Consider the following 20,074-nt stretch of genomic DNA (forward strand, 5'->3'; position numbering starts at 1 on the left):
TATACAATGTAGTTTCTGGCTTATGACACCAGGATCACTAGTGTGAATTTCATGGTATGCTATGAAGGTGACCAGCAGTAATTTATTTTCTTTAAACTAGATCACAGATTTGGCTAGAACAGCATACAATGCACCCCCATCTGCCCTACACATGACAAGTGTTCAAGTTTCTTTTTAATTTCTGCTTTTGTAGGTTACATAACTAAGGTGAAATTTATGTGAATTGGGCTATTAGATTGTCTGTCTTCTTAGTATTCTGATATTTAATCAGCATTTGATTCATATATTGCAATCAATATGGTGTCCTAGAGAATTTCATCATCTCTGCTTCCAAAATTACCTGTGCTCACTCACAAAGAAGCCCTCTTCTGACAGACTTACTCGAGGTAAATCATGCTTCACATGTGTGCTTATCATATAAAACTTCATTTCTTTGCAGTGATTCATGAAGAAAAATTTCTTTTAAAAAATCTTTCTTCGCTTAGATCCAAACGTCTTTTTTCTGTACCACCCAATATTTTCTTGGGTTTGTTTACCAAATTTCAACTTCCTATGTTTGAAAGCCAACTGTGCTTTGGTATGGCAAAGCAAATGTAATGTAAGGTGGCATCAAATCATGGTAATGCTTTTGTACCTCTTTGGATGTGAAATGGCATTTCTGTCCACTTATTTGCAGTACCACATTTTTCAGGCTGATTAGGTAAATCATATTTTTCATGGTCCACTCAGTCTACAAGTCATCAGTTTCAGATCTTGACCATGTGTTGATTTTAACAAATTTCCCTTCTTTGTAAACGCTTTCCTTACCATAGCCAGTCTACTTTTTATATCCTCTCTATTTTGACCATCATCAGTTATTTTGATCACCAAATAGCAAAACTCATCTACTACTTTAAGAGTCTCATTTCCCAATCAAATTCTTGTAGCTTCACCTGATTTAATTTGATTACATTCCATTATCCTTGTTTTGCTTTTGTTGATGTTCATCTTATATCATCCTTTCAAGGCACTGTCCATTCCGTTCAACTGCTCTTCCACATCCTTTGCTATCTATGACAGAATTACAATGTCAATGGCAAACCTCGAAATTTTTATGTCTTTTCGATGGATTATAATTCCAACCCTAATTTTTCTTTTGTTTCCTTTACTGCTTGTTCCTATATCAATTATAAAATCAAACACTGGGTATGTCCCAAATGAAATAACAACAGTACGAAAAGGATAGATTGCTACTCACCACAAAGAGGAAGTCTTGAGTTGCAGACAGGCGCAATGAAAAGGACTGCCAAAATATTAAGTGTTTTGACAAAGTCCTTCTACTGAAATAGAAAACAAACATGTATGGTTACAAGTACAACTAACACACACATGGTCACTGTCTACAGGTGCTGGAACATTCTAACACTGAAGACAGTGGCTCTGTGTGTGTGTGTGTGTGTGTGTGTGTGTGTGGTGAGTAGCAATCTATCCTTTTGATATTGTATTGGTGACCAAGGAAGACTGTCTACCTTTACCTTGCAAAGTTGTGTTAGTCACTGGAGTGCCTCTTTTTCTCTCATACTGGATTCACTTTATGGAAGTGGGGGGAGGGGCAGTGGCATAACCACTCCTATTTGCAATACATATATTCCCATTCCTATACGAGCTCTTTCCACTCAAGCTACTCAGTAACCTGTTTGGTTTGAGAGATGCCATAAAGTCTGACAAATCACCCTCTCATATCTGATCCAAACACTCTGCTGTCTTATGGTCTGGCCATCCACAGTGAGTGTAAAGCAGTTCAGCAATGAATGCACATCTAATGGGGCTTACCTTCTGGGGCAGAAGGATGGGAATGGATGAATTGGTATTCATCATGTAGAAATGAAATTTGTATGACCTCTTGTAGTATGCTTGGAGAACTATAGTTCATCCAACACCTACATAGGTATCAATGCTGCAAGTGAAATATCCAGGCAATGAGTTTCCACTTCGTTGAAGAAAGCAGATGTGTCTACACTGAACTACTGCTTCACTAAGAAGAACCATGTTCAGCTCATTAATTACCCCCCTCCCCCTTTTCCCTCCGCTGTTGATACTTGTGCCATGAGACAGCTCTTATCAGGTCAACAAAGCCTTCTCAGTCCTCTCTAAAATTTTGGCGTATGGTGAAAAACTTGTCTCTGTAGCAGCCAATACTATACTTTTGTCAATATTTATTCTCTTGTCCTTGTACAAGGACATCAATTGATAATATTTCTCAGCCCTTACATGGAATCTGCATAGGAACTAGCTGATCTCTCCTTGCAACTTTAGGCTGTTGACTACTACCTGTATTTCACCACCTTATGCACACACTTTCTCTGCATCAGTTAACATTTTGTTAAGAGTGTGGTGTTTTCCCCTGATTTACCCATGAAGGTGGCATCCAGAGAACCCAATGCAACATCAATTAGATCCTGCCTCTGAGAGCCCCAGAAATGGGGAAATGAGGCCAGCTCCTGGCACAGTGCTGCTTTGCGGTGTCACATTGTGTAATTCCTCATTGAGAGGCCTTTGCAGGCACTCTTCTCCACCCAGAGTTGCCACATCTTTGCTTGCATTTCTGGATCTATCTCCAGCTTTCCCTGTGACCTCTTATCGGGCAGCCATTTGAACTATATGCATCAAAGCAAAACAAAAATGTCTTTGACAATAACCCTCAGCAACGTCTCTGGCAGTTTCTCCCTAGATTCAAAATTTGCAACTTTTGGATGCAGTTTTATTAATGGCATGGGAGCGATGGGCAGCAATAGGGCGGCAGCAGAAGTAGTGATATTGGAGCCAGTGCCTGGTGTTGTGACACTGGGCCGTCATACCTGCACTGGTAGCTTCGAAGAGCAGCAGCAGCAGCAGCAGCAGAGGTGCTGTGTTGATTATGACAGGTAGCCCAGACTGCATATGATAGGCAAAGCATGTGGCCAGATGTGCCTATGTGGCAGTTTAATGCATCTGCTCATCAATTCAGAAATTGTTTGTGGCACATCAAAACCAGAAGCAGAAGTAATCTGGAATCCCACACCTGACACCAGATTGTATGCCTCATTGATGGGCAGGCATATATTCAGGATTTAAGAATGGTCTGAACTTGTAAATGAAATACTTCTTTAGGTAAAAGAAGATGTATAGATTTGTTTTCCAATGGGGATTACATATTGAGGATTTCCAGGGGGTGAGAGAAGATAACTCCAGTGGCCTCAATCCCATCTCAGAGAAGGAGCAAAGTGAAAAGTTAAAGTTTGAGTGCTAAGCAATTGATCATCTGCTCTGTTTGACAACTCAGAACAGAGGAGAGCTCCATTCAGCAGGTGGTGCTCTGAGAGCCTCCTGTTAAATGACGCTGTGGCACAATCCTGATTTGCAGGGTGACTGGAGTGGACAGGTCAATTGTTGTCATATAAGTGGAAACATGATGGATGAAAAAGACAGTTTATATAAAAACTTTCTTTTCCTGGGGCCGCCATGTACAGCTTTGATATCACTTAGCAACACTTTCATTTTTGTATTCTTGTTTCTCATAATATTTAAATACTTCGTTTCACATGTTCTAACTATACACTTGTAACGTGACACCAGTTATCAGTTTTATGTTTATTTTGCAGCAGTTTTCATGAAACTACAGTGTGCACCGTTTGCACTGATACCTTTCCAGACAGGGTGCTCAGGGGAATTTTCATCTGCTAGTCTGATTGGTGCCATTCTACCTCAATAAATGTTGTTTTTGACCATTGTCGTAACAAACCTGTTACCATCTTTTTGTACTCTCTACTCCTTCTATTCCATTAATTTTTATCCCACAGAAGGTACATGCTATAATGAAATGTTTTACTGTGTGCTGTCAGCCTTGCCAAATAATCCTTATCTCAGAAACTCAGATGAGAAAATACTTTCTATTCCTTAACAATGTTCATTAAATTCTCATTTCTGCAATAAAGAGGCTTTTGTATGTGTTTTAAGTGATGCAAAACGTGTTGAAGTCGCATGGCAGTAAAATGCTGAATTCATGCTGTGGGAAGAACTGGATGCAAATATTGTTCCAGCCATCCTGTCTTAATTTTTTTGTGACATTCAATATTCCATTCGAGGAATGCTGAGATTATTACTTTGGCTGCGCTTGTCACAAAGTCAGTACTAGTGGATAGAGCGGCATATCTGCAAATTAAATGAGATTTATTTTTGCCACAGTGTATTTTAATCCCAAGAAATGTCATTAGTGCATGATAACAATTGTGATTTTTGAGGATATTTCTGGAGAATGGATTGTTAAATAACTCATGAAACCAAAAGTCATTTCACTGATTATAATGTTTTGCTCTATTTTAGTTGCCTCTCACTGGTGCAAAGTTTTTGTTCATGACTGGAATGTTTGTAGCCGGCAGTTGCAACTTCCTCTTTGGGTAAGTTTGAAAGCAAAATTTTTTCTATTAGTGCGTAGTCAAAATTTTAAGTTGAACTTTTAAGGTCACAATAACTGATAAAATAGAAAGGATACAATCCTTCACATCAAGTCTTGCTATTTACCTAACAGAATCACCCAACAGGAATGAAATAGTAAGGGACAGTTACCAACTGATAGGAGTAACTTTTCTTCCAATATGAATGTTATTACACCTTTTATGGCAGAAGGTATGAGAGTACTTCTTTGTGTTATCCTATTTCTGAAATTTAAATTAACATGTGCATAAATATTGGTTTGAAATTTCTTAGTTTTAAAATAATAAAAAATAGTGTTAGGTGAAAAAGACAAACATATGATTTCTCACCAACTTTTGCCATCCAGCAAGTGGTCTGCTGCATTGTGGTGTGTCAGTGGCCATAACCTGTGACAATCAGCAGTGATCCCTGTCATCAGCATTTTGTCCAATCATGGTGCTCTTAGTACACTGTAGACATACTACCACTTGAAAATGCCAGTGCTTATAACAAATGGAGATGTAATCTCCCAAGCTTTGTGAAGCCGTGATTTTTCTGTGATTGTGCCTTATATTTCCTTCTGTTCTACTGTTTTGGCCCACACCGGCAGCCATACATTCTGAAATTGTTTATGTTATAAGATGAATAAAACACATTTCACATTTCATTATGAGGCGTGACCCAGGAAACTTAATGGGTCCTCAAGTCTATAGCAGTTTTGTGAGCATTTTTTGAAACAAACACAAGTAGTGGCATCTCACTAGTAATTCCAGTTATGTAGAGAACAATATACTAATCATATAGATCCTGACTGCAGACCTCAAAAGTCATATTAAAATTGCAAAATTGACTCAGAAAATGATGAATGCAGTTGTTTTATGAAGAACCACTAATTTCAAATGTTGTGGTTGGTGTTCCCCAGGACCGAGATGTGGATACATAACCTATAAAGTTGCCAAATCCATTTCAGAGAAAGTAGTGGCCTTTGCGCAAGCGTATGTGGTTCCACAAACAGCTCAAATTTTGTTTCACAAAAAGATAATGTTGTTAATGTACAGATTGTTCATGATAATTTAATGATCTTGCTGGTACTGCCAGAAGTGGTGAAAATCAGCATTAGTTGAAAGATATTCATTTGTCTCTGAGCACTGCCAACATTAAGTTGCTCATAGACATGAAGTATTACTGTACACATCATTAAGGGTAATGGTGGCAACACTGCAGGAAACAGGCAACACTACCTTCTCCCCAATGCTTTTCTCCCCCCAACACTCCTAATATGGGGCAAGGAGAGCCTCCTGCCATTCCTGACAGCCAGTGCATGAATCGTTAACTTATTGTGAATGAGCTGTACGCAAGACACCATAACACTGTAATAGGGATTAGGCAGTAGATCAATCATAAAAATCAAGTGACTGGACCATGTGGTGCCTGGATAAAGAACAAGACAAATTCCACATTTTTTTCCTCATCTGCCTGCCACTGAATCAAGAAACATGTCCTAATACATTATGTCAGTACCTCTGTGGAGGCCAACTACCGTATTTACTCGAATCTAAGCCGCACATGAAAAATGAGACTCGAAATCAAGGAAAAAAAAATTTCCCGAATCTAAGCCGCACCTGAAATTTGAGACTCGAAATTCAAGGGGAGAGAAAAGTTTTAGGCCGCACCTCCAAATCGAAACAAAGTTGGTCCATTGTAATATGAGACACAATTTAGGTCGAATGAGTGACGATACAGCTACAGTAGTTTGGTTCGAGTCGTAAGCTTAGCAGTTAAGCTTTACCAGGTAGCCATTGCTATGCATCAGGCGCTGCGTCCGTATTTATACGGGTACCCTTCTTTTTCACGTGCTTCATCTGGTTTGAATTGATTGCTTATTTTTCTTTGATTTGATAAGTGCCGTTCTTTTTGTTATAGGTGTTTACGTCACTCTAAGCTGAAAATGCATTATTGTACTGTGTCGTGCATTGTGTGTCACATTCTTATAATGAGTGTTTACGGCCTGTCACCGCTCGCGGCATGGCTTGCTTTTGTGCGCGCTACCGCTGCGGCGTACACTTAAAAAGAAAGGGAGAGAAATCATCTCATTAGCGAAACAATGGCAAGAGACTGCTATTTGTTGTTACTTACACTGCTGCTTTCTTTGATAATGATCAACAAGAGCTAAATAATAGACTGCGCATGATAGAAGATGTTCAGAACGAGAGTTTAGCGAAAAATTTTCTCCGTTTGAAAACCTTTGCAGACGCCTCTTTAGTACATTACATTCTGCACAGAAATTAGTCATCTTAGATTTAAAAATCTAGTCAGTTGCCGTGCTTCATTTCTGACTGAGTCACTATTAGGCATAAGAATAATATGGATATAAACATGACATGATATGTATATTCTTCCGCATTTGCTGTTGTCTCACTCTAGTTTTGTAGTTTATTAGGCAGACAGGATTTAAATGAGACAGCAGCAAACACGAAAGAATACATGGCAAAATGTTTATATTCGTATTATTCTTATGGTGAAGAGAATACTGCATGTGATTTGCAATTCAAAAAGTTCCTATTAGCTATCATCTCTTCTCACAGGTAGGAAAAAATTCAGAACGTAGAGTTGGCCATATTGACAAACATCCCAAACAGTCTTGCCAGTTGGATTTTCGTAGTACATTGAGATGCTGTTACATTCGAAGATGAACAATACGGAATTTGTATTTACTTCGTTGGATAATGTATGAAAATGCAGTGGTTGAAACTCGGGGCGGAGAAAAAAAATCTCGTCTTCCACCTTTCTTTTAAATTTATTTACTGACGCAGAGGTTTTGGCGCCAGTATTTATCATTGTGCCTGCAAAACATGCCTGTGTAGTGCTACATATATTCGACGGCAGAAGTTAGTTGTGGCGGCACCTATCAACATTTTTCAGAACTTCCGCTTACTTTGCACTCGATTCTAAGCCGCAGGCGGTTTTTTGGATTACAAAAACCGGAAAAAAGAGTGCGGCTTAGATTCGAGTAAATATGGTAATTGTTATAGCATTATCTAAAAATGTGATCCTATTCTTCATCACTCCATCCACTGTAATGTAATGAATGGTCTTTGGTGAATTTTCCTTTCCTGTTGCTTTTTCTTTCAGTTGTAGTAATTCGGTGAACTGGAGAAACTGTGCAAGCTCCATATTGCTTTGGGGATTATATGACAGGGGAAAGACCTATCTTGTGCAGTTTTTTTCAGAGCTCACTCCATTGTGTTCCCTGTCTGTGAAGTCTATAAGGTAAAGTTAGAGTGCCTCTAAGAACAAAATGTAATTATACCAACTGCAACCAGCCAACATACCATGCTTCTGCTGATGGACGTAAAATTTGTCTCTCTGTGGCCACTTCAAAGATAAAGTTAAAAAATAGCCAAAATTGTCACTTATCTGATTCCTTGGTCAGGACAGCTAATGATCAAGCTTGCAGTTGGCCAGTACTTTCCTAAATATGACCTGGCAAATGTATATTTCCATGTCCCTTTCCATGAGGGAAGTAAATATACAAAATGGATTTCAAAAAGCATTGGTCAAGCAAAACACACCTTATCATTCTCTCGCATGACATCCTGAAAGCCAGGGAATGAGGCCGTCTGGTAGATACATTATTTATTGATTTCCAAACAGCCTTAACAATAGTTCCAAACCAATGCCTATTAACAAAATTAGCATGAAATGTGTTATAAGACAAATTTTGTGACTGGACTGATGACTTCTTGTTTGGATGGAAGTAGCATGCTATCTTGGATGGAGAGGCATCAACAGATGCAGAAATAAATTCAGGTGTGTCACAGGAATGGGTTTTGAGACCCTTACGGTTCATGCTGTATATTAATGGCCTAGCAGACAATATAATAGTAACATCAGACGTTTAGCAAATGATACAGTTACCTATAATGAAGTACAATCATAAAAAAAGCTTCATAAATAATGTCAGTTGTTGATAAGATTTCAGAGTGGCGCAAAGATTGTCAACTTATTTTAAATGTTCACAAATACAAAACGGTACACTTCATAAAACCACATAGTATTGTATCATTACAAGATTTGGAAGTAGTCAACTTTGAGTGTAAGACATTTTTGGGAAATGTCATGGAACAATCATATAAACTCAGTTGCAGGTAAGGCAGGTGGAGTTACGAAATTCAATGATTAAAGTGCCTCATCTGTAGGTAAATCAGGCGACACTTCGATTCATTGTTAGGATGCTGACAAAATACTAACAGTCCGCAAAGGAGATTGCTTTTAAAAACCTTGTGTGAGCTATCCTAGAATATTCTTAAATATGAAGATATTCACCAAATATCAAGTGAATGTCTACTTACGAAGTTTCAGGATCCAGTACTAAGTGAGGAGGCCCCACACTAGCACCGAGCGAGGTGGCGCAGTGGTTAGACACTGGACTCGCATTCGGGAGGACGGCGGTTCAATCCCGCGTCCGGCCATCCTGATTTAGGTTTTCCGTGATTTCCCTAAATCGCCCCAGGCAAATGCCGGGATGGTTCCTTTCAAAGGGCACGGCCGACTTCCTTCCCCATCCTTCCCTAATCTGATGAGACCGATGACCTCGCTGTCTGGTCTCCTTCCCCCAACAAACCAACCGATTCCCACACTAGCTGAGGATGACACTTCACTGCGATGATATTGTCTCTTAATCTGGCTTCCACACTTGAGAGACGTTCAAACAAAGAGCGTCAAATAATTGAATATTTAATAATGCCCCATCAGAAAGTCTTGGGAAAGTGACAGGTTCTCACTTTAGTTTTATAGGATTTTTTCAGGTGGTGATTGGATTATGGCAGCGTGGTTTATGGATCAGTATGTACTTCCTATCCGAAGGCTTTAGACGCTGTCCTCCTCCTGGCTAGAGAGGCCCTGAAAATCTTAGCACTGTGTCATTTATTAGCACTGAGTGCAGCAGTGTAGACCAACTTTGAGAAAGACTGTTCGTTGGCCCCGTACAACCAAGTGATTCAGGATATATGCTGTAGACTGTCTAGTTGATCTGGATGTATCAGGCCACAGAATATGCAGCCAGACATGGAACAAATTGCTGCTTCATCCTCTTCAGAGGCCTAAAGCAATTTTAAGCTTTATGCAATACAAGAAAACTTGTACTCCACACTACATTATTACAGATCTATTTTCTTTGATTTTAAGTAGATACCACAGTTTTATCATTTATATGAATGGCTCTCAGCAAGTGAATGCACCTGGTTGTTCAGCTGTTCTCCACGATTGGGTTTTCCAAGTACACTTTTTGAAACGCGTATCAGGTTATGATACAGAGTTATTTAGCATTTTGATGGTACTGGATGGATTCAAAGCCAACACAAAATGAAGTGTCTTGTCTACTCTGACTCGCTTAGTGTGCTACAAGTGATCCACTGCTTGTACCCAGTTGACCAATTGATTTAGATCATCCGTGGCACTTTACAATGGCCCCCCTCTGGGTCAGGGGGTTAAAATAGGCCCGAGGTATTCCTGCCTGTCGTAAGAGGCGACTAAAAGGAGTCCCTCACCCTCAAGGGGGTAGTTTGCGCCTGCGTCCGGAGACAGATGGTTACACGACTTATATTTGTGGTCATTTTGGTTTTTCACTTATTCTGGTTTCTTCCTTCCTTTGTTTGTTTCCTTTATTTGTCCTTATCCCTTGCCTTCTTCTCCTTGCCTTCTTGTCCACCCTATGGTCTCCGCCTCGGTGTTTGAGACAGTCTGTCCTTTCTCTCCCCCTCCCTTTTTTCCTCCTCTTCTTTCCTCCCTGTGCATGCCTGAAGGCCGATCCATGCGTTCGCATGCATAGCCGGTGACAGGGTAACGCATAATTCCCCGCCCTGTGTAGACAAGTAAGGCACGCACGTCCCCCCTGGTAAAGGCCAGGCCCAGGGAGGGGTGATTGCCTGAGCTGACACCTTCCGACCATGCCGATTGGTCCCTCCATCCGTTTCTCAGGAGGTGTGACCTGAGGTGTAAACATTCACATAAGGCGAGAGCGCCCTCTGAGAGGGTCCCCACAAGGAAGGAGCGCGCCATCGGAGACGCTGGCAACCATGGGGGATTTCTCCGCAATGGATTTCTCTTCTTCTTCTCTCTTGACTTCTGCCCAAAAATGGAAACTTGACCAGCCACCAGCGACAAAAGTACTACCGCTTGCCCCAAAGTTCCTCGTAGTTTCTAGATATGAGGACAGAAAGGATTTTTCATCTGTCAACCCTTTCATTATTCAGAAGGGCGTAGATGCCATAGCCGCACGTGTCAAGTCTTGTGCCAGGATGCGTAACGGTACCTTGTTGTTAGAAACTGAGACCGCCTTTCAGGCACATAAACTCCTTCGGGTCACACTCCTGTACGTGTTCCCTGTCCGGGTGGAGGCTCACCGCACTTTGAATTCGTCGCGTGGTGTGGTATATACTAGATCACTCAACGGATTGACTGACAAGGAGATTCAGTCTTTCCTCGCTGAGCAGGGCGTGACGGCTGTCCATAGGGTCATGAAAAAGGTCGACAGTGACCTTGTACCGACCCGGTCACTTCCCTTGACCTTTGATAGTGTTTAGCTGCCGTCGCGCATCAAAGAGGGCTATGAGGTTATTTCTGTTCACCCCTATGTCCCAACACCTACGTGCTGCTACCAGTGTCAGCATTTTAATCACACCTACCAGTCTTGTTCTAATGCGGCTAAATGCGTCACTTGTGGCAGGGACGCCCATGAGGGTGACTGTCCACCTCCGTCTCCTCATTGCGTGAACTGTCAGGGTGACCATGCAGTGTCCTCCTGCGACTGTCCCATCTACAAGGATGAACGCTGTATACAGGAAATTCGGGTCAAAGAGAAAGTGTCCACCTCAGCTGCTCACAAGTTATTTGCTAATAGGTAGCCCACGCTGCTCCCAGCGGGGAAATACAGTACTGTCCTCGCCTCTCCTCGGCCTACCAGGGAGGTGTCGATGCAGACCTGACCTTTAGCTCTACGGTCGTCCGTTCGACCAGTGCCAAGATCGCCCGGTCAACGTCTCCTCTTCCTCCCGTCACCCCTCAGAAACATGCGCCTTCATCAGGTTCTGCCAAGACAAAGACCCAGAAGTCAGATGCACAGGCCTTCAAGAACGAACCGTCCTGTGAAGACTTCCTTCTTTTTTTTTTTTAAGTCATCAGTCTACTGACTGGTTTGATGCGGTCCACCACGAATTCCTTTCCTGTGCTAACCTCTTCATCTCAGAGTAGCACTTGCAACCTACGTCCTGAATTATTTGCTTGACGTATTCCAATCTCTGTCTTCCTCTACAGTTTTTGCCCTCTACAGCTCCCTTCAGTACCATGGAAGTCATTCCCTCATGTCTTAGCAGATGTCCTATCGTCCTGTCCCTTCTCCTTATCAGTGTTTTCCACATATTCCTTTCCTCTCCGATTCTGCGTAGAACCTCCTCATTCCTTACCTTATCAGTCCACCTAATTTTCAACATTCGTCTATAGCACCACATCTCAAATGCTTCGATTCTCTTCTGGTCCGTTTCCCAGTCCATGTTTCACTACCATACAATGCTGTACTCCAGACGTACATCCTCAGAAATTTCTTCCTCAAATTAAGGCCGGTATTTGATATTAGTAGACTTCTCTTGGCCAGAAATGCCTTTTTTGCCATAGCGAGTCTGCTTTTGATGTCCTCCTTGCTCCGTCCGTCATTGGTTATTTTACTGCCTAGGTAGCAGAATTCCTTAACTTCATTGACTTCGTGACCATCAATCCTGATGTTAAGTTTCTCGCTGTTCTCGTTTCTACTACTTCTCATTACCTTCATCTTTCTCCGATTTACTCTCAAACCATACTGTGTACTCATTAGACTGTTCATCCGTTCAGCAGATCATTTAATTCTTCTTCACTTTCACTCCGGATAGCAATGTCATCAGCGAATCGTATCATTGATATCCTTTCACCTTGTATTTTAATTCCACTCCTGAACCTTTCTTTTATTTCCATCATTGCTTCCTCGATGTACAGATTGAAGAGTAGGGGCGAAAGGCTACAGCCTTGTCTTACACCCTTCTTAATACGAGCGCTTCGTTCTTGATCGTCCACTCTTATTATTCCCTCTTGGTTGTTGTACATATTGTATATGATCCGTCTCTCCCTATAGCTTACCAATACTTTTTTCAGAATCTCGAACAGCTATCACCATTTTATATTGTCAAACGCTTTTTCCAGGTCGGCAAATCCTATGAAAGTGTCTTGATTTTTCTTTAGCCTTGCTTCCATTATTAGCCGTAACGTCAGAATTGCCTCTCTCGTCCCTTTACTTTTCCTAAAGCCAAACTGATCGTCACCTAGCGCATTCTCAATTTTCTTTTCCATTCTTCTGTATATTATTCTTGTAAGCAGCTTCGATGCATGAGCTGTTAAGCTGATTGTGCGATAATTCTCGCACTTGTCAGCTCTTGCCGTCTTCGGAATTGTGTGGATGATGCTTTTCCGAAAGTCAGATGGTATGTCGCCAGACTCATATATTCTACACACCAACGTGAATAGTCGTTTTGTTGCTACTTCTCCCAATGATTTTAGAAATTCTGATGGAATGTTATCTATCCCTTCTGCCTTATTTGACCGTAAGTCCTCCAAAGCTCTTTTAAATTCCGATTCTAATACTGGATCCCCTATCTCTTCTAAATCGACTCCTGTTTCTTCTTCTATCACATCAGACAAATCTTCACCCTAATAGAGGCTTTCAATGTATTCTTTCCACCTATCTGCTCTCTCCTCTGCATTTAACAGTGGAATTCTCGTTGCACTCTTGATGTTACCACCGTTGCTTTTAATGTCACCAAAGGTTGTTTTCACTTTCCTGTATGCTGAGTCTGTCCTTCCGACAATCATCTTTTTCGATGTCTTCACATTTTTCCTGCAGCCATTTCGTCTTAGCTTCCCTGCACTTCCTATTTATTTCATTCCTCAGCGACTTGTATTTCTGTATTCCTGATTTTCCTGGAACATGTTTGTACTTCCTCCTTTCATCAATCAACTGAAGTATTTCTTCTGTTACCCATGGTTTCTTCGCAGCTACCTTCTTTGTACCTATGTTTTCCTTCCCAACTTCTGTGATGGCCCTTTTTAGAGACGTCCATTCCTCTTCAACTGTACTGCCTACTGCGCTATTCCTTATTGCTGTATCTATAGCGTTAGAGAACTTCAAACGTATCTCGTCACTCCTTAGTACTTCCGTATCCCACTTCTTTGCGTATTGATTCTTCCTGACTAATGTCTTGAACTTCAGCCTACTCTTCATCGACCAGTACTTCGACTAAACGACCTTCCAAGACGGATCATAGGAAGCAAAGTTCTCCTTCTCCACCTCGGCGCATTTCTTCTTCTGCGCTACCCAGCGGTTGCTGCCCCAGGCCGTCATCCGTTTCACCTGGCCGCACCGCTGGTAGCCGAACATATGGCTGTTCACCAGCGGAGGAAGCTCCTCCTCCCGGCCATCTACACAGGGTGGCCAACGAACCTCTTGAAAAAATGGACGATGGCACTCCGCCTATTGATAGCGGCAACAGTGCTCGCTTGAAACCAAGCCCTCAGCGGCCTTCGAGGTGACCCCTTCTTGCTTCTCCTTTTTCTTTTTCTTCTCACGATGGCACTTCTTCATCGGAATATTCACGGCATTCGTTCCAACCGAGAGGACTTAAAGTTACTGCTACGCTTGCACTGTCCACTCGTAGTAGCTCTACAGGAAAAGAAGCTCTGCCCATGCAATCGAATTGACTTGGCACACTATGCCTCTGTGTGTTTTGACCTACCCCCTGTGGCAGGTATTCCGGCTTATGTTGGTGGTCCGGGATGATATCTACTACGATCCCATCACATTGCACACCGATCTGCAGGCAGTTGCCGTCCGAATTACTCTCCCCACTTTTACATTTTCCTTTGTACCATTTACACTCCATCATTGTCTGCCGTTACTAGGGCAGACATGATGCAAATTATTGCTCAGCTACCTGCACCATTTTTATTGACTGGAGACTTCAGTGCCCACCATCCCCTTTGGGGCTCTCCAGCATCCTGCCCGAGGGGCTCCCTGTTTGCAGATCTTTTCAACCACCTCAATCTTGTCTGCCTCAATACTGGCGCCCCTACTTTTCTTTCGGACACAACTCACACCTATACCCATTTAGACCTCTCTATATGTACTACCCAACTTGCATGCCGGTTTGAGTGGTACGATCTTTCTGATACGTATTCGAGCAACCACTTTCCTTGTGTTATCCATCTCCTGCATCATACCCCATCTCCATGCTCAACTAGTTGGAACATCTCCAAAGCAGACTGGGGGCTCTTCTCTTCTAGGGTGACATTTCAGGATAAAAACTTCGCAAGCTGCGCTACTCAGGTCGCACACCTCACGGAAGTCATTCTCACTGCTGCTGAATATTCCATCCCTCATACTACTACTTCTCCTCGTTGCATACCGGTCCCCTGGTGGACCGCAGCATGTAGAGACACTTTATGTGCTCATCGATGTGCTTTATGCACCTTTAAACGCCACCCTATGATGGCGAATTGTATTAATTATAAACGATTACATGCGCAGTGTCGTTGTGTTATTAAAGAAAGAGAGAAAGCCAGCTGGGCTGCTTTCACAAGCACCTTCAACAGTTTTACTCCCTCTTCTGTTGTCTGGGGTAGCCTGCGCCGGCTATCTGGCACTAAGGTCCACTCGCCAGTTTCTGGCTTGACGGTCGCGAATGACGTCCTTGTGGCCCCTGAGGATGTCTCCAATGCCTTTGGCCTATTTTTCACAGAGGTTTCGAGCTCTGCTCATTACCACCCTGCCTTCCTCCCCTGAAAACATGCAGAGGAGGCAAGACCACCTAATTTCTACACCTCGAATCATGAAAGTTATAATGCCCCATTCACCATACGGAAACTCAAAAATGCACTTGCCCGGTCACGGTTTTCCGCTCTGGGGCCTGATTCTATTCATATTCAGATGCTGAAGAATCTTTTTCCGGCGGGTAAAGGTTTTCTTCTTCATACTTATAATCGCATCTGGATTGAGTGTCATGTTCCCACATGCTGGCGTGAATCTATTGTTGTCCCGATTCCTAAGCCGGGGAACCACTTGCCTTCCAGTTATTGACCCATTTCCCTTGCCAGCTGTGTCTGTAAGGTGATGGAACGAATGGTTAACTCTCGTTTGGTTTGGCTGCTTGAATCTCGATGCCTACTTACCAATGTACAATGTGGATTTCGTAGGCACCGCTCTGCTGTTGACCATCTGGTTACCATGTCGACCTTCATTATGAATAACTTCTTGCTGTGTTCTTTGATTTGGAGAAGGCTTACGACACCTGTTGAAGGCGGGCATTCTCCGCACCATGCATACATGGGGTCTTCGCGGTCACCTCCCTCTTTTTATTCATGCATTTTTAATGGATCGAAAGTTCAGGGTACATGTGGGTTCTGTCCTGTCCGACGCCTTTCACAAGGAGAATGGGGTGCCACAGGGCTCAGTTTTGAGCGTCGCTCTCTTCGCCATAACGTTCAATCCAATAATGGATTGCCTCCCAGCAGAGGTATTAGGCTCCCTTTTCGTGGACGATTTTACCATCTACTGCAGTGTGCAGCGTACATGTTTCCTGGAGCACTGTCTTCAGCGTTGTCTTGACCGTCTTTACTCCTGGAGTGTCGCCAATGGCTTCCGTTTTTCTGCCGAGAAGACGGTCTGTATTAACTTCTGGTGCTACAAAGAGTTTCTCCCACCGTCCTTACATCTCAGTCCCGTTGCTCTCCCATTCGTGGAGACAACAAAATTTTTAGGTCTTACATTTGACACGAAACTTAGCTGGTCTCCATATGTCATATTTGGCTGCCCGTTGTACCCGTTCCCTAAATGTTCTCCATGTTCTCAGCGGTACGTCATGGGGAGCGGATCGAACCTTCCTACTTCGCCTGTATCAGTCGATTGTCCGCTCAAAGCTGGATTATGGGAGCTTTATATACTCCTCTGCACGGCTGACCATCTTACGCCGCCTCAACTCTATACAACATCGGGGGTTATGTCTTGCGATCTATACTAGTCCCGTCGAGAGTCTTCATGCTGAAGCCGGTGAATTGCCACTAACCTACCGGCGCGATATACTGCTTTGTCGGTATGCCTGTCGGCTATTGTCAATGCCCGACCACCCATCTTATTGTTCCTTTTTTGACGACTCTCTCGACCGTCAATACGGGTTGTATGTCTCTGCCCTGCTACCCCCTGGAGTTCACTTTCGTTGCCTCCTTCAGCACCTTGATTTTTCACTCCCTGCATCCTTTCGAGCGAGCGAGAGCCAAACGCCACCTTGGCTCTAGGCTCAGGTTCGCGTTCACCTCAACCTCAGCTCGCTCCCAAAGGAGGTTACCCTAGCTTCGGTATACCACTCGCGGTATATTGAACTGCATTCGAAGTTCATTAATATGATCTTCATTTATACAGATGGCTCTAAGACCAATGATGGTGTTGGGTGTTCTTTTATTGTCGGGGCACACAGTTTCAAATACCGGCTCCATGGCCATTGTTCGGTCTTCACAGCTGAGCTATTTGCCCTCTATGAGGCTGTTCTTTACATCTGCCGCCACCAACATTCTGCTTATGTCATCTGCTCCGATTCCCTGAGCGCCATCCAGAGCCAAAGTGATCCGTATCCGGTTCACCCTTTCGTGCACCGGATCCAATGCTCTCTTCAGCAGCTGGCGGACGACGGTTCTCCGGTTACCTTTATGTGGCTTCCTGGCCATGTCGGTATCCCTGGGAACAAAGCTGCAGATGGCGTGGCCAAGGCTGCGGTCCTCCAGCCTTGGACAGCTTCTTGTTGTGTGCCTTCATCTGATCTTAGCAGGGTCATTTGTCAATGCATTTTATCGCTGTGGCATGCCGATTAGTCTACACTTACTGCAAACAAGCTTCGGGCCTTGAAACCTCTCCCCACGGCTTGGACGACCTCTTCACGCCCTTCTCGGCGGGAGGAGGTCATTTTGGCCCGGTTATGAATTGGACACTGCCGGTTCAGCCATTGCCATCTGCTGACGGCTGCACCGGCGCCGTTCTGCCCATCTGGGCAATTGCTGATGGTACGCCACATTTTAACGTCCTGTCCAAATTTTAATACACTGCACATTGATCTTGGCCTGCCATGTACTCTGCATGCCATTTTAGCGGATGACCCAGGAGCAGCTGCTTGCGTACTCTGTTTTATCCACTTGACAAACCTGTCTAAGGACATTTGATTATGCTATTTTCTTTTAATCCCTTACCTGTTGATGTGCCTTTTATAGTGTTGTCCCTTTTAGTTGCTGTTTTAACGTTGTGCCTCACAGTGCATTCATAACTTAGTCTGGGCTCTAATGACCACTGTAGTTGTTTACCCTAAAACCACAAAAAAAAAAAAAAAAAACACTTTACAATGGATCCAACACTGGGACAAGGAGGTGGTCTTTTGCTGGGTACATGGACATGTCAGGATGTAAGGAGATGACATAGCCAAAGAAACTTGTGGGGATGCTGCTGCACATCAATGTACAATCTCCTTGCTAGGTGTGACCTCATTGTCTGACATAAGAATCATGTGTCAGTGAGAAATCAAATGGCTGGAAGTGGCAACGAACAAACTGGTCACTCATCTACACAAACCACCCTGATGGAAAGGAAGTGCTGCTCACTAGTCTTTGCATAGGACAGTGTCCACTAATACATTGATTGCTCCGCTAATGGGAAGTTTGCGGTGTGCCACTATCAGTTCAGCATGTTTCGGCTACATTTGTTTTATTTATCGACATTAGGGCAACCCTTTTGACACCAGTGTCACAAGGGTTTTGAAATTTTGTGAACTGTTGGGCTTCATACCTAAAGTGCAAGAAAGGGGAGGGCAGCATTCTCCAGATGGACAACTTGTCAGGGCAGTTTGGCATTTGTATGAATTGGTTTTCAATGTAATGGTTCAGAGCATCATAATGACTGTTTTTTATAATTGCTAGATGGGCTCTCATGCTGGGGAGACTGCCTTTGTTCCCGCCCCCCCAGTGAATGGTTTGCTAACACTTCACAAGGATGCCAATGTCCATGTGTGATGGTTCGCCTCCTTCTATTTCTTCGTTGATTGTCCTCAGTGTCGACGTACTGCGTTGCTGCAGTTGCTGAAAAATGGGGAGTGGAAGTACAACACTGACTACTTTAAATGATGTAGCCGACATTTGTGTTTCACAGTAGTTTTTACTTTCAGTGTTCACAACCCCCCCCCCCCCACCCCCTCCCCCCCACCCCACCCAACCCAACCCCCCACCCCGGAAAATAATACACAGTTATATAGCCAGTGCTCTATTGCTTAACTTTTGATAAGCTTCATTAATAGGTTGCAGGTGAACATTCACATACTGCAACAGTAATTTATTATTTAACATCTATGAGCAGTAAAAACCTAACCACGAAGTTCACAGTTCTTGAAGAATAGGAGGGTAGTTATCGGCTGTGAACTGACTATCTCAGGACCAAAAATCTGGCCTTTATATATCCTCACAATAATAGGTACTGAGACTACACATTGTTCAAAGTTAAATTTACAGAAATTACAATTAAAACTTAACCCATTAATTAACTGAATACATCAAAAAATTGGTTCTTTTTAACAGTTTCTTCTGTTATGAGGATTAAGCTGAATTATTAGCTTAAATCATAAAATTAACTTATATTGTTATGTAAACAGTACTTTTGACAAAACTGTTAATTACTTTGGAATTAATTAAGGGATGGCTTTGTTAAAATATTTTCAAATAGAGCCAGATGGAGCCTTTAAGGATACTATTAGTTGTTCCTCCAAATGTTTATCATTAGTACAGAATTTATATTTGTTTATAAGTCAACAATAGAATTTAAGTTGATAAACAATTACTGATTTTCCCCTATAATGAAAGATACTAACTAAGAATAGTCAAAATAAATTAGAAAATCAATTACATACATATAACAGCACAAAATTAGATCTGGTGTTATATTCTTTAAAACTGAGGGCCAACCTTTCTCTTTTGTGGAAATGCAGATTCTACTCATGTATATTAATGGTAATTAATTCAAAAATGAAAAAAATGAGTTCTAAGGAGGCAGATGGCAAAACAAGAGGGGGAAGTAAAAATATCCGGGCTAGCTTCATCACACATGCTGTTAATTGGCCCACATTCAACGCCATCACATAGTGAGCTGGCGCATTGGTTAACACAGTCGACTCACAATCGGGAATATGACGGTACAAACCCACGTCCAGTCATTCTCATTTAGGTTTTCCATGATTTCCCTAACTGCTTCAGGCAAATGCAAGAATAGTCCCTTTGAAAGGGCACAGCTGATTTCCTTCCCCATCCTTCCATAATACGGGCTTGTGTACAGGCTCTAATAACCTCACTGTCGATGAGACATTAATCACTAATCTCCTCCTCCAATGTCATCATTGTCATCATCATCTGTGTGGTTCATTCCAGATAGGACTAATGGGCCATTCCATGTGACAAAAAGGGAAAATTTTCATAGTGTAGAGTAGAGGGCAGAGGTTGCCCCTCTATTGTTGTGTGTTGTAATGGTACGGTGTGGAGTGTGTTG

General features: G+C 42.7%; 1 protein-coding gene across 1 annotated transcript in view; it reads left to right on the top strand.

Annotated features, from left to right (window-relative positions):
* LOC126235573 (MFS-type transporter SLC18B1-like) overlaps window positions 1–20,074 on the top strand; it is a 331,857-nt gene that overhangs the window by 109,256 nt on the left and 202,527 nt on the right. The window contains exon 3 of the mRNA XM_049944291.1: window positions 4,342–4,415. Within this exon, the coding sequence (XP_049800248.1) occupies window positions 4,342–4,415 (74 nt within the window). The remainder of the gene's footprint in view (window positions 1–4,341; window positions 4,416–20,074) is intronic.

This window comes from Schistocerca nitens, chromosome 2 (genome assembly GCF_023898315.1).
Source record: "Schistocerca nitens isolate TAMUIC-IGC-003100 chromosome 2, iqSchNite1.1, whole genome shotgun sequence".
Lineage (NCBI taxonomy): Eukaryota > Metazoa > Arthropoda > Insecta > Orthoptera > Acrididae > Schistocerca > Schistocerca nitens.